The 27473-nt window shown below is 31.4% G+C and overlaps 1 protein-coding gene across 2 annotated transcripts in view; it reads left to right on the top strand.

Annotated features, from left to right (window-relative positions):
• Positions 1-27473, top strand: part of LOC142321050 (ankyrin repeat and SOCS box protein 11-like) — a 59788-nt gene that overhangs the window by 22976 nt on the left and 9339 nt on the right. Inside the window, exons 7-9 of one of the 2 annotated variants that reach the window (XM_075359088.1) lie at positions 70-232; positions 7290-7554; positions 10816-11245. Coding sequence is in view for 1 of the 2 variants with exons in the window: in XM_075359137.1 (XP_075215252.1) it covers positions 20972-21156; positions 24365-24635 (456 nt within the window). In the remaining variant the exon portion in view is untranslated. Of the gene's footprint in view, positions 1-69; positions 233-7289; positions 7555-10815; positions 11246-20971; positions 21157-24364; positions 24636-27473 lie in introns of those variants that run through there. The other variant, XM_075359137.1, reaches the window with a different exon arrangement.

Raw genomic sequence — 27473 nt, 5'->3', positions numbered from 1 at the left:
GTATTATTTTTTATTAATAAAGATTATTATTATTATTATTATTTATGTGTGATATTTTATTGTTTATAGGTTTTAATGTCATTTATATGTCTCATCATTGGGTTTACTTTTTGTTTTTGTATTCAATTTCCTGATAATGATCAGTTCCAAGATCCATTTGTTTCATTTATTAAAACGATAACAATGATGGCTGGAGAATTTAAATATAAACATTTATTTAAAAAGAAAAATGGTAGGAAAGATTTCTGCACTAGTAGATTCATTTTTTTATTATTCATTTTGTTGGTGACTGTTGTGTTAATGAATCTTATGGTCGGTTTGGCAGTCAGTGATATACAGATGAGTTTAAGTAATCTTTCAAGTTATTAAAAAGTTAAAAAACTGACGCTTCAATCAAATTGCTCTGTATAATTGCTGTTGAATAATTAGGTTTGATGAATAAATTTTACAAACACTTTGTAAAGTTAAAAAATGAGAATGAGTAATAAAGCTTGCAGCTGAGTGTTACATTGCTGTTGGCAGTGCCAACTTGAATTTTCTTCTGAAATGATGCTAGATATATTTGATCATTTTGTCCACTTTTATATATATATATATATATATATATATATATATATATATATATATATATGTTTAAAAATAAATAAATGCTTGCTTGCTTAATTAGTTTTGGCATATCTTTTTAATGGTAGTGCTGATTTTAGTTTTAAAAGTTTGCATGTGTTCAAAAAAGTTAACTTAAGACTGCAATGTGTATAAGTCAATTGCAGGAAAAAAACTTTTTCAAGAGGGAAAAAGAAACTATTTTAAATTAGGGTAAAATCATTTTATGAAAATTTTCTGGTAGGTGCATTCCCAGCGACTAATCACAAAAAATATTTTGACTGAAATTAAATAGGTTGGTTGTTTTCATTGTGTCATTTCTAGTGGATTAATAATAAATACGTAGAAATTTAATGTTATTCTATTTTCCTGTCTAAGAAGTCTTATATTTTGCAAGCCCATAGTTATCAAAAGTCAAAAGAATGCCATTCCAGTAGGTTAGATAATGTGGTTCTGAAATATTTTGGTATATTCAAAGAGTAATGTTTTAATTTATTTCAAGATTACACTGCTTATGTTAACTTCCCAACAGTTAGAAAATCTTTTAGACTTCTATATGCACTTTTTTTTTTTGTCTTCAGTCAGTCGACTGGTTTGATGCAGCTCTCCAAGATTCCCTATCTAGTGCTAGTCGTTTAATTTCAGTATACCCTCTACATCCTACATCCCTAACAATTTGTTTTACATATTCCAAACGTGGCCTGCCTACACAATTTTTTCCTTCTACCTGTCCTTCCAATATTAAAGCGACTATTCCAGGATGCCTTAGCATGAGGCCTATAAGTTTGTCTCTTCTTTTAACTATATTTTTCCAAATGCTTCTTTCTTCATCTATTTGCTGCAATACCTCTTCATTTGTCAGTTTATCCACCCATCTGATTTTTAACATTCTCCTACAGCACCTGCTTTTATATCGCTCCTGCTTTGTCCATCTTTAGTAATTCTACTTCCAATAACAAAATTGTTCTACCTCCATAATCTTTTCTCCTCCTATTTTCACATTCAGCGGTCCATCTTTGTTATTTCTACTACATTTCATTACTTTTGTTTTGTTCTTGTTTATTTTCATGCGATAGTTCTTGCGTAGGACTTCATCTATGCCGTTCATTGTTTCTTCTAAATCCTTTTTACTCTCGGCTAGAATTACTATATCATCAGCAAATTGTAGCATCTTTATCTTTTCACCTTGTACTGTTACATAATCTATATGTACACGTGTCCTATAAGTTTCCATACATTGGAAAAATAAACAAGATTCAAAAAATACAAAATTAAGGTACAACACATAAATCATCTCAAGGAATGAATCACCATTGCCATTACAAACATAACTTCAGCTGTGCTTACACATGTTCTTCAGCAGTGGAAGATATGCATTGAAATGTGTATTCAAAACAATGGCAGTTATGTAGATCATATTATATCATTAATTCTCAAACTTTTCCGCCCGCAGCCCACATTGAGAATCAAACATTTTCTTGGCTCCCAAAATTTTTAAATTTACCATCTGCTAAAAATAATAATTGCAATTGCTGTTTTTAAGATGCGCTCTTAAAAATAGTCATTGTAATTATTTTTTTAAACATGGCATATCCTATTTCTGAGTTTAAACTTCAATTTTAATGAGAGCAATTAAAATGCATTTTTAATTATATTTGAAAGTGTTTTTATTAAAATTGCTTTCAAAAAAATTAAACTTGTATCTATATAGGTGTATAATAACAATAGTGATAGCATATTCGATATAACAATACAATAATTAAAACCAAACTTTTAATTGAAAAATTATACTTACATTAATGTGAAGAATGAATATGATGTGCTTTAACGAGTTTGCTAATATCAGGATCGAATTCACTTAAAAAGCAGTCGTAAGTCACCGTGTTCGGTAACATGCAGCCGATTTCTCTTTTTTGTTAGCAACATTGCTACAGCACAAAATCCACGTTCAGACAAATATGACAATAGGAATGCTATTAGAAATCTTGACCAATCGATCATAATCCAGGGTACAGTTGCGGGATTGACTTTTGCAGCCAAAATTCTTGGTACCCATTCTTGAATTTTATTTTCATTTCTTCGTTGTTGTCAGTTCTAGAAGTTGTTCTTCTAATTGGGATGAAGCTACTGTGTTGACATTTGATAAAGAATCCAACACCCAGTCTAGTATGTCCATATTTAAAATCTCCTGGAATCGTTCTTTGAAATCACCATGGAGGTTCTCCAAGTGTTGGTAGTAAACAAGCAAGTCGTCATTGTTGAAAGATAATAATCAATATTTATTTGTATGAATATGTTGCGTAGAATGAGAGATATGCAACATTAAAGACAAAAGTAGTCTTTTCCCTTTAAAGTGGAATAATTCGGTTCAAAAAAAAATTTTTTGTATGTCTCTATGCATACAAAAAAGAAATTAAAGCTAAAGTCTTAAGCTTTTAAATGATTTTAATACAGTTTACTGAAAAAATTTTGTTTCCCCCATGCGATAAATCAAACGTGAAGAAAAACTATCAAATTTTTAAACTTCTCTTCTTGCTGATTTTCTTTTTAATTTGATGATTTTTGAAATCTGAACTATAGTATCAAAAAGTGAGTAATCAAGTTTTTTTTTATTCTTCTTTCTAAGCCTCTTTAGTTGCAAAGTTAAAATAGTTTGAATACAATCATTTTTTATCATAAAATATAGGTGTCCCTTTAATTTTTTGTACTAGTGTAGTATATTTAATTTTAGTTTGAAATCAGGAGAAAATAATTTTTGCCCTTTTATCAGCCATCGCCTTTCTAGGCCACCTGAACACCCTCAATTTTCTGTGGGCTTCTACTGCTCCTGAAGGCCTCCAGCGCCCACAAGGGAGCTTTATCGCTCACTTTGAGTACAAATGCATTATTTAAATAAAAATGGTTTTCATAAAAAAAATTTTATTTTTCTATGTATGGAAATTTATGGGATGCTCTGTATTGTTTATCTCTTGTTACAAACGATCACCAGTAGTGATAACAAAAGTAAAATTGATTTATAAACAGTTAAATATTATTTGTTTCTCTCATAGAAGAGATTTTTAAATCTATTTGTTTATTAACATGATGTAATTCAATTCAATTTATTTATTTACTTCAGAAATGACAGGCTATAATCAATTTCAGTTTCTTGATGTTTCATGAATTTTGTAGTGCATGAAAAATACTAAGACCTGAATGGGATTCGAACCTGGAACTTTCTGAATTAAAGGTAGACACTACCTTTCAGCCATAGAGATCAGCGCAGTATTATAAGAACAAAAATTTATGACAGAAAGACAAATTAACATTAATTCTAATAAAAAAACTCTTCCTTGCATTGAATACACTTACTTATCACAATATTTTTATCACCCTAGAGTCTCCTTTATTTTTATGTTATCTTGTGCTGTTCTAGCTTCCTCGATGTCCTGTTTTGACTCAAAATGTTTCTTTTTCATAATCATTTTGACTTTGGGAGAGTACTGGAAGTTGTACAGGTCCCAGATCAGATGAATGAGGATACACTATAATGTTTTTATCTGACAGAAATTATATGTGCATTATAGTGGTGTATGAAACCATTTTCCCAGGCCTTAGATCTTTTTCTGCGCACATAATTTCTTAAAGACTTGAATAAGTTCTTATAATATTCAAAATCTCTCTAATTGTCAATCACTCAGTTGATCAAATAATTTTGCTTACTCTTTCACCATTCTCTTGGGTTTATGATGTTGAAAGATGCCTCGACCACTTCTCACATTAACTAATTCACAGCCACTATGAAATCACTAACCATTTGTAAACTATATTCATCATCACTGTAGTATCAGTATAAAGTAATTTTAATATTTCATATGTTTCTTTAGCTTTTTTTTTTTTCAATTTGAAACAAACAATTTGAATTGTGAAATTGATTTCACAATTCATGAAATAGAGTAATAGATGGGTCTTAATTTATAATTTATATTGCTCTTTAAAAGATTTTTTCTCTCTATCATATTTTGCTATTGATTACACTGAACAAATTGCTACCTGCATAAGATTTAACATTTCACTTTTGCATTAATGTCCTCTGCTTTACTCTGAATGGTATTCACCATATTTTTTTACCATAAGGTGAATAAATCTATTCATAATGTACAAATGATTTTTAGTTCATTTTATTTTTTATGCAAATAAGATATCTAAATTATCATATCTACATTCCATCATTCAGTAATTGGCTAATTTTTATCTATTGCAAAATTTTCTGTTTTCTTCTTAAATTTACTTGAAAATGTTTTCATGCTACTTATTTATTAATTGTTAACCATTCGAATTTTGATAAAAAAGAAATAAGAATTATTTAATCATGTGCGCTGTACCTGTCAATTGAGTTGATTCTTTTTTGTATATTAATAGTACTGTTAGTAATGCACATGTTAATTTTCAGCCTCCTGCTACCTGTAGTTTGTATTTGGCAAGTGAAAAAGAAAAACATACTTTACTATGTTTGGTGATTTTTTATGTGGCGAAATGTTGGCTCGGTGAATTTGTCTGTAATTTTGCATTAAAAATGAAATTAAGTGGAGTAAGGTATTTAAAATGTTGAAAAAACCTTTTGGTGATGATGTTATGTCATAAACATGAGTTTATGAGTCGTACAAATGCTTTCAGTAACTGAGAAAACATCAAAGATGACACGAGATCTGGGTGTCCTAGCGTATCAATTATTGATGAAAATATCAAAAGGTTAAAGAGATTTTAGCTATTAGAAAATGTGCTTTGTAATAACAGAATCGTCATTAGATAAGTTGCTGAAGTAGTAGGAATTTCATATGGCTCATTCGAAGCAATTTATATTAACTTTTGAACATGAAAAGGGTGGCAACCAACTTTTTTCTGAGACTGTTAAATTTTCAATAAAAACACCATCCCATAACTGCTGCTGAACAAATGTTGATCCAGACTAGTTCAAATGCATCATAACTGGTGACGAAATGTGGATGTATGGCTACGATGTTGAGAGAAGATTCAATTATCCCAATGGAAGTTTTCTGAAGAGTCAATACCAAAAAGCACTTCAAGTCCGGTCAAATATGAAGGTCCTTCTAACAGATTTCTTTGACTATAATGGAATTGTTTATTATGAATTTCTACTGCAAGGTTGTACAGTCAACAAGGAGTAATACCTAGAAGTTTTATGCAATTTGCCTGAGCCAATCTGAAGAAAATAACCCGAGCTTTGGAGAGACAATGCGTGGATTTTGCACCATAATAATATACATACACTGCTTAACTTATCCAACAGTTCTCATTGAAACATAACACCGTTTCAATGCCATAACCACCCTATTCACCTGATATGGCTCCGTGTGACTTTTTCATATTTTCCTAACTAAAAAGTACACTAAGGGATAATGTTTTTCAACAATAGATGAGTTAAAGGTGAAATCGAAAGCACAGCTCAAGGCAATACCCAGAGTTGTTTCACATGTGTTTTTCAAACTAGAAGCTACATCAGCATAAATGTGTAATATTACAGCGGAACTACTTTGAAGGGGGACAGATTTCAGAGAAAATTAAAAATGTTCGTTACTTTTTGATGAAACCTCGTATATATTCTGAAGATTAGTTAAGTAAACAGTATAATTGACAGTAATAATTATTAATTTATGAGAGCCATTGTAAAATTTAAATAAGGAAAGCTATTAAAAAATGAGGATAGAAAGTTAGTTATAAGATGTTTTTTCAGTTAAAAAAATTGATAATTTAGGTATATGAACATAAAAAATCTAGAGAATATAATAGTAGTTAATAAAGGTGATAACAAAATTAGTATTTTAACATATTGAAAGAATTTAAATTTAGAGAAGAAAATATTGAGCAAGACAAAATAAAGCTGGAAAAGAATGTTAGTGTGGAACTCCAGCTATTGAGGGCTTTGCCCATAACAAACTGCTACTTAGAAGGAAAATTAAGTGGAACATTAAAGTACGTAAATTTGCAAGTAAAGAATTATGATCAAGATAAAAAAATTATTCTAATCTGAGTAAAATTTTGAAACATGGAAGGTATGGTATTCATATCTCCCCACTGTGTTGGTTGATTGTAATAAAAATTAAATGGTATCAGTGACCTGTATTAACAAGTCATCATACAAAATTTCATAAAACATTTAAAGATATCAAGCAAGACTGTAATTGATGAAAAAAGCGCAAAAAATTGGCTTTATTTTCCTCACTCCTGACTGAAATTGCCCAAATACATAACCAAATGTGACTTTGAGTCCAGAAATGAAAAAAAGGAAAAAAAAAATTTTCCCCTGCTTCTTTATTATAATTTGGATAAGACCAAACATCATCAGAAGCATCTTGTCTATCTAGTGGAGTATTAAATTACGAGAAAAAGGTTTCCTACTCTGTATAAAATTTTGAGATACAGAGTCCGTGAAGTAAGTATGTATTTAATTTCTCATTATACTCCTATCTAATCACATTTCAATAAATTTGTTATTAGTCTTATATATTTTTAAACTGAATTTCTCTTCCAGCAATAAGTCTGTGCCGTTTAGTATTTCTTCTGTTTTATATTTGGTTACCGCTGAAAGAACACTGTCATAAGTGATTCATAACATTTTAATTTTCTAAATCAACTTTGTTTTAATTATGTATTTATTTCTTTTAATGTACCTTCTTTTTTAATAGGATCTATTGATTAAAGGTCATATTAAATGCCTAAAAAAACAAGCTGAATTTGTAACATTTTTGAAAAATTCTCATCTCATACATTATTAAAAAAACAAAAATTCATTTATGATATATTAAAGAGATATAAGTTACCAACGAAATTAGTGATAGATGCAAATACTGCTGCTGCGAATTCTAAACTTAGGTGCGGTCTTTCAAATGCTTTAATGGATGAAATTATAAGTATTGCCTTGAAAAATAGGAAGAAAGAGAAAATTGCCAAGTAAGTAGTTTATTTTGATGTTCAAAACATTGTGTTAGTGATGTAGATTATTTATAAAAAATAAATAATTGGAAAAAATTAGAATAAGTATATTTGTTTAATGAACAACAATAGGTGTCAACTTATAATGAATTTTGTAGAATGTGAAAAATGACAATGGTACTTGAACACAGAACCCTGGGATGAAAGTGCAGAGATGCTATAACTTTGCCGTGAAGATCCTTGGATTGTAACATTATTATTTTATTAAAAGTTAAAATAGTATTTCCAGCTTTGGGGAAATTCTATAGCTGTAGTTATGATGGTGCAATACTGCAGTAATGCGATATTTTTTTACTACACACTTTATTATATTTGTCTCTTTTGTTTTATTCTGATGCTGTGTTATTTTGTGCACTACACATTTTTTTTTATGTCCTTTATAGATTCTTCCCAAAATTTTATTAAAGATTCTTATAATTTTAAACAGTAAGAATGAGTAACCCATCTGGTTGTACGCCTTAAAAAAAATTCCTCCTTTTCTCATTTCAAATGCCGTCTTCTTTTTTTAGTTGTCTTATGTTTCATCCAGAAGTCTATTCTAAACATAACATTTTACCAGATTCTTCTTCCAGTGTAACTCTATTGTATTACATAATAACTTTTTCTTTAATATGTCCCAAGCCATTGCTCTGTTAGTTTTTCACTTTTTTTTTTTTTTTATTATCGGTGTTGCAGAGAAATACCATTTGCATAACCCCCCATTAGTGGGAGAGTGTGTATGTTTTCACCTTAGATATCTATTAACACAGTGTGTAAGTACCTGTACAATTTTACCAATTCCTTTTGTATAGATATACATTGATTTATTGTCTCTTATTTTCATTATTTTTGCGTAATTGATTTTTATTTCCTAAAATGTATTTCAAGCCACAAATGTTTCTGCTAAGAACACAAACCAAGTGTTATATAAATGATAATCATTGTCAGTTATATAAGAATAATGTCAAATTTAAGGTGGTTTTAAACAAAAAATAATTACAGCACAAAATAAAGAAGAATAATTAGAGTTACAACATAACTGTAATAGAAAATCTTAGTAAAGTAATAAAATTTTTAAATAATAATTGTGAAAATGAAATTGGAAGAAAATTAAAAAGAAAAACACACGTATATGAGATGTGATCAGACAGGTAACTGATCTTAGCTCATAAAAACAAATATACTTAACCTATCTTTTTCTGTTTAGCCTCCAGGAATTACCTATCAGGTATTATTTCAGAGGATGAATGAGGATGATATGTATGAGTGTAAATGGATTGTAGTCTTGTACAGTGTCAGGTCGACCATTCCTGAGATGTGTGGTTAATTGAAGAAACCCAACCACCAAAGAACACCGGTGTCCACGATCTAGAATTCAAATCCGTGTAAAAGTAATTGTCTTTACTAGGACTTGATCGCTGGAACTCTTGACTTCCAAATCGGCTGATTTGAGAAGACATGTTCACCACTAGACCAATCCGATGGGCTATACTTAACCTATCTAGTTAAATGATTTGTCTCCTCCTCATGTAACACTTATCGCAGCAATGTTTCCATTGTTGGAATATTTTTACCGAGCACCATCGGTTTTCTTTTTGATCTCTTCTTTGTCTTCAAATTTTTTTACTTTAGATGGAATTTTAAACTTAGGAAAGAGTAAAAAATTACAGAAGCCATGCGTGGCAAGTAGGAAGTCTACACGGGCTTATAGTTGTGATGCATCACAATTTATTTAGAAATTCTTGATAAAATATAGGATCGAACAACTTTAACAGGCTACTTACTTATTACACATGGCTTCCTGCAGTTTTTATTCTTTCCTAAGCTTAAAACTTCAGTTAAAGTAAAGAGATTTGAAGACAGAGAAGATGTAAAAAGAAATGCGACAAGAGGACTTATGGTACTCGCTAAAAATTACTTTTAAAAATACTTCCAATATGTTAACATCGCTGGAATAAGAGTGTTATATCAGGAGGAGATAAGTCATTGATATTTTAGATAGTCATTGAACAATAGTTTAGATTTTTTATTTTGATGAGCTATGTTTTGATTAACCTCAAATATAAGTTTTATTGGTAATATTTAAAAAAGTATATGATTACATTCTAACTTATAAAATCCGATTTTAAATAAAGGAGTCAAATAACAAATAAAGCACTAACACACTAACAAATAAGCACTAACAAATAGCAAATAAAGTAAAATGTATATTTGATTGCACCCAATACAGGCACACAGCAGTGTGACAAGTAATATAATGGTTATATCGTTCGTACTTTCATAAATGTTTCAAAGGATATAAATCAAGAAGGTAATCACATATTAATTGCCCCCCAAAAAATTTTTTAAAAAATATGCATAAAAAATGATTTTAGATTATTTAAAATAATGTTCTGATCACGAAATATCTCTTAAACTTAACTTATTAACTGCATAATTTAGATTTACTTTTTGCTAGTAAAAAAATAAATCAATTTTTTCTCATGTGTTTGCCATTAAGTACACAATATAGTACTGTGATTCCTTGACATGTTTATTACAGTACTATGAAGTGTAACCAGATTGCATATTAAAGATCACCATGTGAGTTGTATGCATTATTCACTGAATAGCATCTGTGTCTTGATCGTTGTAATACCTTTATCGTTATTTAATAGGCCTGTATATTTACAAGAAAATATACTTAATGGAATGTACAATGTGATAATGTTAAAACTTATAAAATAACCAAAAATTAAGTACACAATATAGTACTGTGATTCCTTGACATGTTTATTACAGTACTATGAAGTGTAACCAGATTGCATATTAAAGATCACCATGTGAGTTGTATGCATTATTCACTGAATAGCATCTGTGTCTTGATCGTTGTAATACCTTTATCGTTATTTAATAGGCCTGTATATTTACAAGAAAATATACTTAATGGAATGTACAATGTGATAATGTTAAAACTTATAAAATAACCAAAAATTAAGTACACAATATAGTACTGTGATTCCTTGACATGTTTATTACAGTACTATGAAGTGTAACCAGATTGCATATTAAAGATCACCATGTGAGTTGTATGCATTATTCACTGAATAGCATCTGTGTCTTGATCGTTGTAATACCTTTATCGTTATTTAATAGGCCTGTATATTTACAAGAAAATATACTTAATGGAATGTACAATGTGATAATGTTAAAACTTATAAAATAACCAAAAATAAAAATTATTTTTTTAATTTGTTACAGGAAACCATCAACGGTATCATCATATCCAATAAATAGTTATTATGAACCGCCTGATAGGGTGAGGGTGAGCAATATACTGGATGTAGATGGTGGCAGTAAGTCGACTCCGGGTCAAAGAGAATTATTCACACAAATGCTTGACATAAAACAAATGTTACAATTTGTGATTGAAATCCAACAAAATGATTCCAATCTGAGATCAAACAGCGATGACGAAGAGGAAGATGAACTCAACTCCAAGGTGTACGCTTTATTAAGAAGGATGAGTCAAACGAAAAAAAGATGCGGTGGTAATGTAATCGGATAGTCGGGTATAAGATGGAAGAATTCTATCATCAAAAAATCAGGCAAAAAATCAGTCAATATTTATTGAATTACTGAAATAAATTGTTGACTTAAATAATTATGTCAAAAGACAAAAAATAAAATATCTGAAGTTCAAAAGGAATCGATTAGTGTTTCATTCCCTAGGAGCATTATAGGAGCATTTCAGTCACAACATGAATATAGAGGTAAAATTTTTCTGTCGATCAGACCAGGTGGAAAAGGTCCCTAAGCCTGCCTCAATTAACATACTAAGAGTCGAGAGCCTCGTTACTATTCCGACATTTGTTTATAAACAAAATAAAATTTAGAACCATGTTTTTTGTGTTGTAGGTCGTTAAATATTGATTTTTCAGAAAAAGGTCATTCTTGTCAAAAATGTTGAACGGAAAATTCTACACCGAGAATTCCGCAATAAATAGTAGCTTTCTAAATACTGCCTATGCGGAAAGATACAAGATAGCCGGCAACACAGTTTTAACTTACGCGCGATAAATAAATACCTATAACTTTTGATCTAGGATAAGTAAATCAAAAAAGATACCTAAAGGAATAACGCTTAGTCAATTTAAAAGAAATTGTTTCATTTAGGAATAACATATACTATAATGTTGTCTGGTCAAAGAATTTTCAAATTTGTTTATCAAAGGCCTACAAATAAAAACCAAATTCAAACTGAAAAGCAACTATGCGAATACATGAATTTTTTTGCCAATCACTTCTTTTTTTTTTTTTAATATATTTCATTGTGCCTAGTATCTCTTTCACTTTGTAATTTAATTACAATCTAATTAAACATAAAATATGTTTCCTTAAAAATAATTTTACAATTATTATGTTTGTAAATATGCGTACTTGAAAATTCCTCTTTTAAATTTTTATGTACACAGAAACAAACACATAATTAGGTTTTACTAATTACCCTCTCTTTTGCCCTTCCAGCGTGTTTTTGGATGGATTTGGCGATCAAAAAGACCTTGCTTTCTGCCATATTCTGATGGCTACTGAAAAAAATAATTAAATTTTTCACATTCGCTTTCACATTCCTTCCACCGATTAAACTAGAAAAGGGAACGAACAAGGAATGTTCCGTACACCGTGGAATAAAAAAAAAACTACCTTCCACCAGCACGGGGTTGGCACGGGAGCGACAGTGCTTTCTCTCCTCTCTCTCCCTTGCAGCCTCACGTGCAGCTTCCTATGTGCACAATAGCCAAACACCATGCCGCTGAAACTGTGAAGCGCATAGTTCCGTACAAAGATTTTTGTATCTTTTTCATAAACTGGGGGATGGCTATTGACATTAAGTTTAAGGATTATATACAAGTATAAAGAAGAATGGATTCGTATTAAATTTTATCGATAATAGGGGGTGCTGCAGTTCTGCAGTGCCTGAACACGAGCTGCTCTAACCTACAGCAAAATAGTTTACTCATGACCTAGATATTTTTTGTGTAAAATTTTCCGTTCTACAAGTTTTGTTTGAAACATTTTTCGATAAATTCAATATTTAACTAGTTACAACCGAAAAGCGGGACTACAACACATTCACATCAACATTGAGCGGGCCATTTTTACTAGATCCACATGGATATCTCAAAATTTTCTTGGAGTAGTTACTCTCCACTTTTAGTATGTAAATTGAGGCACGCGTAGGGACTTTTTCCACCTGGTCTGACCGGCAGGAAAATTTTGCCCCTCAATTCATGTTTTGAATCTAATGCTCCTACTCTATATGAACAGAATAAAGGTCACATAGGGTTTGCTAAAACCCTATAATTGTAACTTTCGTATGTTGATTGCAATACATTTAGTACAGGCAATTTGTCATCAAAATAGGCTGTATTTGAAAATCCTTGAATTATATTCATTTTGAGATATTAAGATACTAAACGAAACATAATCAGGTATAAAAAAATAATAAAAGAAGAAATGGTATTCCCTGAAAACCCCTCACATTGTTTCAAAACTTGGAATAATTTTCCTATAATATTCCTTGATAAATTTCCAAGTATTTATTGTACTTATTGAGAATCTAGATATCCTGTATAAAGTGAAATGAAAATGATCGCAGTGAATATAGGAAGAAAACAAGGAAAGAAACAAATTACATTTTTTTCACGAGATCAAAATAACTTAAGTAAATTATATAATAAAAAAATGAAATTAATTATATTGTTTTATAAATTATACTAAAGCATGACATTTTTCTTCTTATATGGCGGTATAGCCCATAAAGGGTTTGGATCTTCTCCACAACTCATCTCAAGGCATTCTTCTTTATCCGTCACCTCCTGATTTTTTCAGATCTTGTTCCACATCACCCAGACAACTATTCTGGTACTCTTACCCATATTCTGGTGTCCTTCTTACCCATATTTTTTAATAAACACCTTTGTTATTGCTCTACTTTCTAATATTCTTAATAAACGACCTACCCGACAAAGTCTTCCCTGTTTATTGTGATTAAAATATCCGGCTCTCTGTATAACTCTTTTAATGTGTATTAATTTTGCTTATTGGCTCTTAATTAATACATTTTTGCTTCATAAAATCTTCTTTCAAATCTTTTTTATTTGCAGCTTAAAACACAATGTCGTACACTCCTATTAATAATCATTGTTCTTGGAATAATCAGAAAGTTTCCTTTACTCTCTCTGTCAATAAAATAACACTGCCAACTCTTACAACACTTTTAATCATAAAACTATTTGTCATTCTTCCTATCAATCATGTCAGCCGTACAATTTCCTTGGATTGATTAAAGCTTTTATTAGAAAGAGAGTAAACATTTAAACAATGGAAGCTTTAAAAATCTACCACTGAGGAAAAAAAAGAAGAGAATTCAAGGATCTGACTGAAAGATTAAAAATAAGTAAATAATTCAAAGGAATAATTATGTATTTTTACTTTTTTCATCATCATATACTCAAATGATGTCGTTTGATATGGCTTAAAATTTTCCACCGCAGTCAAATAAACTCACTTCTAATGGATAGTTAATTCCAACATATAATTAATTTTTTTTTTTCATTTTATTCACACAATTGTAATGGAAATTTAATAATTTAGAAAATTTTATATGAAAGTAAACACATTTTAAATGGATAAACAATAAATACAATTAAACTTTAAAATAAAAGGTACAATAAATACAAGTATTGTGCAAACTGATTATTAAAATAGCAGCAAGGACATGTTCATAATTATTTTACAGTTGGTAACAATGAATTTTTTATTAATGTAGAATTCATAACATCAGTTAAAAGTAGACTTGTTTTAATATTAAAATTTGTGAACAGCAAATTCCTGATTATCGGTAAGCGTTTAATCGCGATGCCTCTTTGAAAAAAATGTTGGATGTTGGCTTCAGATGAAAAGCCAAGACGTTACCACTCATGTACCACGGAGACTAGCGCGAGTTATATCTGAGAAATCATTAAAAACATTGTTTTCCGTACTCAAACAATTACATCCCAAATTTATGGTTTTCTGAGATAGGAAATAATGTTTACAATTAAATTTTGTTTCTGCAGAAGAAATGGGAGATAGGAGTCCTCTATTTTATACTTTTTGGCATAGCTGCCTCTGCAGCTGTTTATATAGTTGGACGCTTAGAATCCAAATTTTACAGTTTATGCAAGATTTATGTAAAAAAAAATACATAAAATATTTAAAATAATTAGTATAGTCAATTTGTATTTTTTTTTGAAAATCCTTACCTGCCGATTGTTTTTTCCATATGTTAGGGGTGATGAGGGAAGCTTAACTCCCAAATCTATGGAAACATCCCCCTCCCGTAGATTTTTGAAAAACTCAAAAAGTTTTTGAAATGCGTTTTTCTCTGAATCTATGCATTTTAAAGAAAAGTTTTTCAAATAAAATATGTAGAGGACATTCTCCTCTACAATTAATGTCTTTGAAGTTATGCCGTATAATTTGAAATTGAAATACTAGGTGGCACTGAAGTTGTAAAAAACGTGTTTTTTCACTGGAAAAAATTGTTTTTTATCTGTATTGCACGGCATAACTTCAAATACATTAATTGTAGAGGAGAATGTCCTCTACATTTTTTGTTTGAAAAACTTTTCTCTAAAATGCATAGATTCAGAGAAAAACGCATTTCAAAAGTTTTTGAGTTTTTAGAGTTTTTCAAAAGTCTATGGGAGGGGATGTTAAAAATCTGGAGTTAAGCTTCCCTCATCACCCCTAATATATGGGAAAAACATCAATCGGTAGGTAAGGATTTTCAAATACAGCCTATTTTGATGACAAATTGCCTGTACTAAATGTATTGCAATCAACATACGAAAGTTACAATTATAGGGTTTTAGCAAACCCTATGTGACCTTTATTCTGTTCATATAGAGTAGGAGCATTAGATTCAAAACATGAATTGAGGGGCAAAATTTTCCTGCCGGTCAGACCAGGTGGAAAAAGTCCCTACGCGTGCCTCAATTTACATACTAAAAGTGGAGAGTAACTACTCCAAGAAAATTTTGAGATATCCATGTGGATCTAGTAAAAATGGCCCGCTCAATGTTGATGTGAATGTGTTGTAGTCCCGCTTTTCGGTTGTAACTAGTTAAATATTGAATTTATCGAAAAATGTTTCAAACAAAACTTGTAGAACGGAAAATTTTACACAAAAAATATCTAGGTCATGAGTAAACTATTTTGCTGTAGGTTAGAGCAGCTCGTGTTCAGGCACTGCAGAACTGCAGCACCCCCTATTATCGATAAAATTTAATACGAATCCATTCTTCTTTATACTTGTATATAATCCTTAAACTTAATGTCAATAGCCATCCCCCAGTTTATGAAAAAGATACAAAAATCTTTGTACGGAACTATGCGCTTCACAGTTTCAGCGGCATGGTGTTTGGCTATTGTGCACATAGGAAGCTGCACGTGAGGCTGCAAGGGAGAGAGAGGAGAGAAAGCACTGTCGCTCCCGTGCCAACCCCGTGCTGGTGGAAGGTAGTTTTTTTTTTATTCCACGGTGTACGGAACATTCCTTGTTCGTTCCCTTTTCTAGTTTAATCGGTGGAAGGAATGTGAAAGCGAATGTGAAAAATTTAATTATTTTTTTCAGTAGCCATCAGAATATGGCAGAAAGCAAGGTCTTTTTGATCGCCAAATCCATCCAAAAACACGCTGGAAGGGCAAAAGAGAGGGTAATTAGTAAAACCTAATTATGTGTTTGTTTCTGTGTACATAAAAATTTAAAAGAGGAATTTTCAAGTACGCATATTTACAAACATAATAATTGTAAAATTATTTTTAAGGAAACATATTTTATGTTTAATTAGATTGTAATTAAATTACAAAGTGAAAGAGATACTAGGCACAATGAAATATATTAAAAAAAAAAAAAGAAGTGATTGGCAAAAAAATTCATGTATTCGCATAGTTGCTTTTCAGTTTGAATTTGGTTTTTATTTGTAGGCCTTTGATAAACAAATTTGAAAATTCTTTGACCAGACAACATTATAGTATATGTTATTCCTAAATGAAACAATTTCTTTTAAATTGACTAAGCGTTATTCCTTTAGGTATCTTTTTTGATTTACTTATCCTAGATCAAAAGTTATAGGTATTTATTTATCGCGCGCAAGTTAAAACTGTGTTGCCGGCTATCTTGTATCTTTCCGCATAGGCAGTATTTAGAAAGCTACTATTTATTGCGGAATTCTCGGTGTAGAATTTTCCGTTCAACATTTTTGACAAGAATGACCTTTTTCTGAAAAATCAATATTTAACGACCTACAACACAAAAAACATGGTTCTAAATTTTATTTTGTTTATAAACAAATGTCGGAATAGTAGCGAGGCTCTCGACTCTTAGTATGTTAATTGAGGCAGGCTTAGGGACCTTTTCCACCTGGTCTGATCGACAGAAAAATTTTACCTCTATATTCATGTTGTGACTGAAATGCTCCTATAATGCTCCTAGGGAATGAAACTTTATATACAAGCCATCAAGGAGGACTTTACAACCTCGTAATTGTATTAATTTTATTATGAGAACAACTACAATCCATTCTAGTATTATTTTTCAGTAAGACTAATTAATATTGTCTCATATTTTATCATAAAGACTGATAAATGAGACATCTAATAAGACTTATTAGATGAAATAATGTAGGTTTTTCAGGCATGACTATTACCAATTCTTTTCACAGTTCTGATATCACTTGCAAAGCAATGATTAACATTAGATTGAATGAAATTACATCTCATCATTAAGTCAAGTTTTTACAAGTTCTTAGATGCATTGAACCAGGAACTGCTCCATCATTACAAGACTTCGGCTCCGGCAGCTGTAAATTATGGCATGTATAAGTGAAACTTTACAGATAAATTTGGCTACTAAAAAGAGATAATTCCATGCACTGTATTATTTTAGCGCTTACACAGTAGGTCCGAAAAGTTCCCGAACTAAATTTCTGTAGTCGATACAAGTAACGCCATCTCTCGAACAACCAAGGAACTATATAGTACGATGACTGACGAGTGTGTGTATAAAATTTCATCACGTTTTGTTACTCCATTTTCGAGTTATATTTGGCCGCATACATGTGACCACGTGCGAGCTCGTGACATGGAACAAAGAAGCACATTAAAATTTTGTGTTCGACTTATTTTTAGTTGAAATTTATTCTACGATACGGCAAGTATTCGATGATGACGCCGCATCTCTTACTACAACATATACGTGATGGAAACGGTTTAAAGATGGAAGAGAGTCGTTGGATGACGACGAACGAAGGGGAGGCCGTCAACAGCTATTCACGACGAAAACGTTGCTGCGAAAGTGCGCGAGCTCCTGCTCGAACAACCTCGTCTTACCCTTCCCGGCCATAGCAGAAGAGCTAAACATCAGTAAAGATGCGGTACGTACAATTCTAACAGAAAAATTTAACTGCCGAAAGGTGTGCTCTCGTTTCGTTCCACATTTCTTGACCGAAGAACAAAAACAGGTGCGTCTTTCTTGCGCTCAAGACTGCTTTGAAACTACCGATAGCAACCCGAATTTTTTGCAATCGATTGTAACTGGGGAGGAAAGCTGGTGCTTCATGTATGATCCGCAAACGAAGCGTCAATTCGCTGCTTGATTGAGTCCTATAGCATAAAGACCGGCGAAAGTCAGGCAGCAAAAATCAAGAGTGAAAACGATGTTGATTCTTCGACTCGAAGGGCTTGATTCATCATGAATTTGCCCCAACTGGTCAAACCGTGAATTCCAAATTCTGTTTGGAAGTAATGAAACATTTGATGCGTGTGTATTCGTCGAATCCGGCCTGAATATCGGGATACGGACAGTTGGACTCTCTTGCACGACAGTGCCCCGGCACACATAGCAACAATTTTAACACGTTATTACGCCAAAAATCAAATCACCATCTTAACCCAGCCGCCCTATTCACCCGACTTGGCTCCAGCAGATTATTCTCTATTCCCGAAACTCAAGTTAAAGATGAAAGGCCGCTTTTTCGACGACATTTCGGCCATTCAAAGGGCTTACACCGAGCACTTGAAGGCGATTCCACAATCTGGATTTGTCTCCAGGCAAATCCTCGCTCTGGATTTCTCCAGAGCGTTTGACGGGCTCTACCGGCTCTGCAACAGGTGTTTAACTAGAGAAGGGTTTTGTGTAGAGGGCTGATGTGAGTAAATTTGTTTATCTTTAAATCTGTATTTTTATTTAATTTAGTTCGGGAACTTTTCAGACACACTGTATAGAAGAGGTAGTTTGCTGCCAAAATTCTGAGATTCTTGACTGATGCTTTCCTTATAAAACTTAATAACATCTGTTTATAAAAGTAAAACGTCAAAACCTGCAGAACTTAATTTGTGTAAACTTAACTTCCTCAATTGACTCAGTACAGGGCTGGCTGTAATAAACCTATGTGCAAAGCCAGATCAGAGTGTCTGTTACTAAAGGTAGATTGGACCATGAGTCCCAGTGATGTGAAAATATTGCTTATGACAGCCAGTTGATGTTTGGGATACTGTAAATAACGGTAGCTCTTTTCCTTAGAGCAGGTTGAAAGATTATACTTTCAAATTGAAGTTAGTGCTATTTCTAATTTCTCTTCTGTTGGCAAGTTCTACTAACTCAATTATGTTTTGAGAATGATGGATTCTGTAGACCATACTGAGCTCACACATCCTGATCCGGTAGAGGAGACACCCACCATGTGACATTTCCAGTTGCCATGCCACCCCCTTTGTACCTAGCCCTGATGGGGTTTACTGGAGGTCATCTTCAGAAGCATCGGTAGTTGACATATTACAATGTAGCCTTAGCCTGGATGCCCCCGATGTGAATACTGCAAGCAAGATTCCCATCAATGTATTATTAACAAAGATGAACTCATAGTAACAAAACACACCTTAAATATAGATTTAAGACTAAATTCTTAAACGTTGAATGAAAGCACTGAAATCACCTACCCAAGCAGGTAAAAGTGAGTTCAACACAACTCAAATCAACCAGCAAGTAAAAAACATAAAAGTGAAACATTAAACAAAACTAAAATATAACAACTAACATAAAACTAACAAATACAAAGTAACAAAGAAATGAGAAAGCAATAGAAATAAGGGAAGCCCAGTCAGGACTCTACACCCCCTCTGCTACCCTTTCTTTAGCAAGTTAGTTTCATAAATTCCTCAATTATTAACCATTCACCCTGGTTACTTCAATTCTGCTGAATATCCAGTGCCAACCTGAAAATCTTGAGACGACAAATCACCTCGGTACGCTTTTCATCGTATTTTGTATACTAATACAACACATGAAAAACGTCATCCAGAACTCCACACTACAGGCACAAACCCTGAATCCACCAGGCCAAATCACACCAGCTTGCTCCTAAAAGCACCTTCTCCTGTAAGAAACTGCGTAACATACTTATTCAGGGAAATCCAGAAGCGCGCTGCAAGCATCTAATATCCAGGAAAAGATTGTGCTTATACCACCCATTTTCCATCTCATCCCATTTTGCTTGCCAAAAATCATATCCATACTGTTTGTTCTCCCGGATTTCAGAAGTCAACTCGCCCAACTTCCTAGCAGCATAATGTTCCTGCCTTTCTATCGAAAGAATATCAGTTGGTTTCACACCCATAATCACCTCTTGTGAAATTGTTCGGTAACCGCTCGTTACCATGAGTAACTTAAGCTGTTGGGCCCTCAGTAAAATATTACAATAACTTTGAAATTTTTAGCCTCCCCACCCAAACAGGTGCTGCATATAGCTTAATAACCTCACGCACGCCTTTGTACAGGATGCTCATAGTCCTAAAATTAAGACTCCAATCAGGATTGGCCGCTGAACTCACACACCGCTTAACAATGGATCTGTCGGGTTTGATGTTACTGGCAGATCAAGTAGTTGCTATGAAAAAGGCACATATGAGATAATTGCAGTGAAATTTGTTTGGTGTATCTGTCTTTTGACTGGTTTTTATACTGAAAAACTCCATTTTTCTTTATCCTTAGCATTTTCTTTCACTTCATTATGTTTGTTCCCTCCCTTATATCTATAACCATTTCAGTTCTTCTTTTGTTCTGTCTTACCTTAAAATGCAAAGTACCCGTTCATCTTTTGCTGTATGGTACCACGCTGAAGACACTTTGTGTAGAATGTGTAATATAAACTCCACCTTTAATGTTTCCTCTTGTTTATCATGTTTACCACTCTGTCCTCCTCTTGTTATTTATTCTTAGTATTTTATCTCACTTCTCATCTAGAAGTTTATACCCAGGTGTCTAGAATCATACATATATATATATTATTTTTTTTTTTTTTTTTTTTTTTAGTTGACTTTACCAGAATGCTGGGGTCGTACACCACTACATCAGGCAGCAAAAGGTGGTCATGTTAGATGTGTTGAGTTATTATTGGAAAAAAAAGCTAATGTAAATTGTTTAGATGAAAAAAACATAAGTCCTTTACTATTGGCCAGTAAATCAGTTAGAGCTGATGATATTTCTGGTATTAAAAGGTATTTATTATTTTAGAACAAATGGTTCTTTTGTTTAAAGCTTCATTTTATTATTTTAGAACAAATGCTTTTTATTTGTTAATCTTGTTTATATAACTTGCAAAAGTTATACGTTTATTTGATCTGTTTTTTTGACATTAATACATTTTCTTCAAAGGTTGGTCTGCTCCAGATGTAGACAGCATGACAGTAGTACAGACATTCACCTGCAGTTGAAAAAAAGATTTACCTTAATTAATTCAATTATAAACACATGTTGTATATTTTTTATTAACCAATTAATCTGATCAAATGTTTTAACAATTTTTCATCTTAACAGCTTGAAATATTTTTGTCTTGACAGAACTAATTTTAGGCTTTGATAGAATAATATACAAGATTGTTTCTCTTATCTTTTCAATTTTCAGTTCCTGGCTAAACCATATTTTTCAAAAGAATCTCGTTCTTTGTTTCCCATATTTCAGAAAGCTTCCTTCTTACTGCATTCTGTATAAAAAATGAAGGATATCGACATACATTTCCTTGTTCAATATATTCTTATCAGATATGAATTTGTGGTAAATAATAAAAACTTAGTAAATAATAGTAAAATATAAAATAGTAAAATAATAGTAATAGTAAAATCAGAAAAAATTGTCCAGCGTTATTTTTCATTTGCTTCTACTCAAATTAAATTTCTGTGATCACAGAGATGATGGTGATTTCCACTCTGATGACTGGCATTTTGTCTGTGGATTGTACAAAAAACACACCACACCTAATCTCCTGTTATGATGTTGCTCAGAACATTTTCTGATCAGCCATAATTCCTAGATCTATTACCGGTATCTGCAATTTTCTTTCTGACATGTAGACAACCTTTTTGGAACAGTGTGTTGACAAAGCGATGCATGTTCAAATGATATGGAAAATACTGTGACAACTTTTGACTGATAGCCCCTTATTGACAATATTTCATTGACAGTTTCTTTTGTCACTTCATACAACATTTTCAACATACTCAATATTTTCTTCAATTGTCGACATAGATGGGGGCTCACTTTGAATCTCATCTTCAAATATTACATACTACAACCATCACTAAAATGCTTTTGCCAATTATAAACCATTGTTTTCTTCATTGCCAATTCCCCATAATCTTTAATGCAATGTTAATGTCTTTGTCGATGATTTTTTAAAAATAAAACCCAAAAACTTATATTTGTATGCTGTTAATAGCATATTTTTCATTACAACATACACATTATGAAACAAACAGATTTAATAATATTGCATCTAAAACAGAAAACATGTATGTGACTATATCATGAAGTTATGAGTGCTGCTAACATGAAAATAAAAAATTTCTTTATTATGATTGCTATTTTAAACTGTATGAAGCGATTCTAGGAAATTTTTGAACCTACCTTATATGCACGATTGAAATCATAGCAATGTCTTCTCTTCTTCACTTGAAATATTTATCAATCTGCTACCATCTTTTGACTAAAAAGAGTGTTTTTACACTTCTTGAATTAGTATGCTTTAAAAATAGGAAAATAAAAGGGCAACAGTTAAACATGCTTTCCTTTTGTTAAAAATTTAATGTACATGTTTGGAATATATTTTAGAGAAAAACTGGCAATATGAAAATATAAGATATATGAAAATACTGTAAAGTGGTATTAAATAATTACCTAAATAAGAAAACAGAATTAAATTTTATTTTCACAGGAATTATGAAATTTCAAATGCAAATAATGAAATATTGATTTTATGAATGACTTCTTTGGTAATCCTGTTACCATAGATCTTGCTAAATCAAGATCTCCAGATTTGAAATCGCCAAATCTTTTCTCTGTGGTTACCTCAAAGATAAAGCCTACAGCAACAAACAATGAACACTAAAACAACTGAAGGTTAATACCAAAAAACCTATATTAAATATCCAGGCACAAAGTTTGATTATCCTTACAAGAAACACAGAGAAAAGGGTGGAAGCATATATTCAGGAAAATGTTGATCATTTTCAGGATTATTCTAGAATTTAAGGTGTAAAATTTTATAATAAAACGTATTTAATAAGTTACTCAAGCCTTTTTGTTTAAAATATATCTACTAACCTAAGCCTATATGCCTAAGCCTAAGTCTATAGTATAGATTATACTAACATAAGCCTATATGGCATGTAGTTTATATGGAACGCCTGTAGGTACTGAAAACTCATAATAGTTTACATAAAAGTTGAAGAAGCTTTGTGTCATCAGAATATATTTTTTTTATAAGAAAAAATATTTCTTATTTATTTATTTTTTTTTTATATATTTTTTTTTTATAAGAATTAATTTAAGATGTTAAAATTCTAGACACAATTGGTAATCATCCCAGTTGCTACTATTTTTATATAATTAAAAAAAAAATTAATTAATAAATGTCAAATTTATTTCCATTTATTGATGGAAAACAAAATGCAGAAAATGGGACTGTGCATTTCAGCTGACCAAAAACACATACAACAAAAAGTCACTTTCCTGGAACTCAAAACAAAGATATTACAGAACAGTAATAAAACCAGATGCTTGCAGCAGAAACATTAACTTTTTAGTGTTTCTACTGTTTACATAGCTTCTCTCTTCGCAAAGCAATGACAGTTTTAAAAACTGTTAAAGAAATAAAAAGAATAATCAGGAAAATTCTTGATCCAAAATTCCAAAACGTCAAAACAAAGCTGATACCAAACGAAGAACTATAGAGGAAAACTGAGAAAATCTCAGACACGATGAAGGAAAAAGAATCAACTTCTACTACTACATCAAAAGGATGAATTGAAGCATAATAAGTAAATAGATTTTTTAATTTGTCATTAATAGAAAAAACAAGAAACATCTGTTCAAATCCACTCAAAAGGATAAGATTGAACCAAAAATTCACAAAAACATCACTGACTGACAAAAGATCAGAATAACACTGAAAATGAAGACTTAAGATTTCAAGAAAAAGTCTCACCCAAAAAAAGGTCTAGTATGTTACAAGAAATGAGGAAAGCCACCTCAGAAAGAATCAAAGATTACTGGAAGAAGAAAAAAGAACAACACGCATAGAATTACTTGATTGATCTTATGTAACCCTAGACAAGTGAATTAAAATAAAAAAAAATTTTAATTAATTTTATAAATTATAGAAAGTCTTATGTAAATATTGACTAAAATATTACATATTTTGTTTTTAGATATGAGAGGGTAATGACTCAATTAATTTTGAAAGGAGCAGATATTGATATTATTTGTGAAGAAACAAAGAATACTATGTTACATTATTCAGTCAAAATGGGTTCAGTACTGGTTACTCATATGCTTATCGAGCGCGGGGCTAGAATCAAAACTCAAAATGTATATAGTGAGACGACTTTGCACATTGCTGCTGGTCTTAACAACAACATCGATATTCTTCATAATCTAATATTACATGACGGTAAAGAATCGATTAATCACCCTGATGAGGTCAGTATCATATTTTCTTGGTTCAATATATATTTATTATTCTGTTATTTCTCATTTAACCAGTTTGTTGTAGAGAAAAGAACAGATTTTATTCTGCATTGTTTAAATTTTACCATGTTAGTTACAGCTTAAATATTTTATTATTTATCTTATGTATTCTTACTTTTTTTTGTCAGCCATTTTACTGGAGGTGTCTCCTATTAATTTTTTTCTGATCTAAAACAAATTTAAAACTTTTTAAACTTATAATCATAATTACTATATCCTACATCCTCAGTTATCCATTTTATTTATTAAATTCTTCATCTTTCTGTGTGGTTTCTCCCTTGTTTATATTCCCTATGACCAATTTATAACTAAATTTGAATATCTTTATATACAACATACCAAACTAATTTGTCGATTCAGCCGCAAATTTTTCTTCTCTCCTGTTCATCGTAAAATCTCTACATTTTAAATTTTATCAACCTGCCTAATTTACAACAACTTTATATAACATTGTATTTCTAAGGCTATTCTTATATCATCCACATTTCATAACTATAAATTGCTCCCTCTGTGAATCATGAGACCTTCCCGATGGTGAGGGGACTTGAGTGCTCAGTGATACAGAGTAGCTGGACGAAGGTGCAACCTTCGGTTCAGCTACTCCATTATGTTTTCTCTTTATTGAATATTTTCTACTGATAACATGTTAAACTGTTGGTACAGTAGTTCTTGCAATTATCTCCTTTTGCTTTTTATGTTAAAATTATTTGACGCTACTAACTTGTAAAACGTGTCGTAAATTTCAAAACATTTTCAGTCACTCTTGCACTCATCTTTTTTAAATGTTGCAATTATTTTCATTCTGGCATCAGTTAATATTATTATTTCATTTCATCAATGCAGATTGTTGTTGGGTAGATGTATATTTAAAATGCTATCAAATATACTATATAAATAATATGAAATCCAATATAATTGAATAATAAATGCAAATAAAAATAAAACCAAAGATTAAAAAATACATAAAATTTATAAAGTCACTCAGAATAAATAGCTTGTAAATTTTTAAATCTGGATACAGTTTGTCTAAATACAGAAAGCAATAATAATTAAAAATGTAATCGCAGTGCTCTTGAAATATAAAAACTGAATTGCTCTGACTGCACAATATCTTACATCAGTCAAATCAGATACGACTTCAAACAATGGTGTAATGCGCATTTAAAACTTCTTCAGAGTCCATAGGAAACCCTCCTTTTGTAATTATTCAGGCTTATTAGAAATATTCAAGAAAGCTTACACCAGTTGTTTGTTTATTCATTAAAGTATCATTGACATAAAAGAAGAATCATTTTTTCAAATATCATTACATTACACTTCTGTTCAGTTCGCTCAAGAGTTTCCTACCTGATTGTCAATTCTTTTTGTGCTTTTAAAACTTATACATCAGATGAATACAAAAACAAGTATGATGGTGATCGTATTAAAGATTCATTGACTATGTAACAGAACATCAAATAATTATAAACTTTAGATTAAAGTTAATGATTGACGGGAAACAATTAAATTGCCAAAAATTGTTAAAAATCTTTAATAGTATATAGAGATAGCAACAGTTTTATAATAAAACTGTTATAATAAATATTATTATATTTCAGTATAAACTGCAATATGATTCTGATACATGTAAAATTAACTGAATGGTTGGTCTTTTAGTAAAACTGGATGTTTACTAAATACTTACAGTAATGAACGTATTGATGATTTCTCTTTTATAAATAGTACCATGATTCAATCTGTCCAATTGTGATTCGTCATGGCGAGCAGAGGTCTGGGACCAGGTTCAACGACTTGATCAGCTATCACCTCTTAGAGTGATTACTTACTGAAAATTCTCTTCTTATGCAGTAGACCGTGGTGACTCAATTATAATTCATCATGGCGAAAGAGATCTAAACCTTGAGTAAGGCTTATCTTACGCTTTATATGTCCTGCTAACAAAGCTATTCATTTTTTTTTCTTTTTCTGTTTAGCCTCTGCAACCACCATCAGGATTAATTCAGAGGATGAATGAGGATGATATGTATGAGTGTAAATGAAATTTAGTCTTGCACAGACTCAGGTTGACTATTTCCAAGATGTGTGGTTAATTGTAACCCAACCACCAAAGAACACCGGTATCCACGATCTAGTATTCAAATCCGTATAAAAGTAACTGCCTTTACTAAGATTTGAACCTTACAACTCTTGACTTTGAAATCAGCTGATTTGCGAAGATGTGTTCACCACTAGACCAACCCGGTGGGTTAAAGATATTCATCTGGAATTAGTATATGACTTGACAAGTCATTTATTGCAACTTTCAAAAGATTCATAACAATTAGGGATATACCTACTCAAGTCTTTACTCACAATGATTCCAACTTCCGTTGCAACAAAAATATCATTCATAATTTATTCAACTTTTAAATTGAGAACCTCTATCACCGGGACACTGTTTCATTGAATGTCATTCACACCTTTACCTAAGCCCAGTTACCAAAACGTTTCAATTAACTGCTTAGGCCATTTGCAACTATTTCAAAATATTACGCAATCTATTTGCAAAATTGTCATTTATCACATAACATTTCTGTTGGAAATTTAATATTGATCACCAACGGAGAATACTTCACCGTTTATTGGAAGCAACATATACATCCACATTATGCAAATTATCCACAACTATAGTTATCTTAGTTATCCTAACAAGTTGTCCACATTGTGCAAGTAACACATTATTCAGTTTCTGACAACCTAGTAGGGTTGTTGATTTAGATACTTTAATTTAATTCAATTTAGAAGACCTGT

The sequence above is a fragment of the Lycorma delicatula genome, chromosome 1, assembly GCF_047948215.1.
Source record: "Lycorma delicatula isolate Av1 chromosome 1, ASM4794821v1, whole genome shotgun sequence".
Lineage (NCBI taxonomy): Eukaryota > Metazoa > Arthropoda > Insecta > Hemiptera > Fulgoridae > Lycorma > Lycorma delicatula.
Note: the sequence above shows the minus strand (reverse complement) of the source record. Positions and strands in the feature narration are given on the sequence as shown.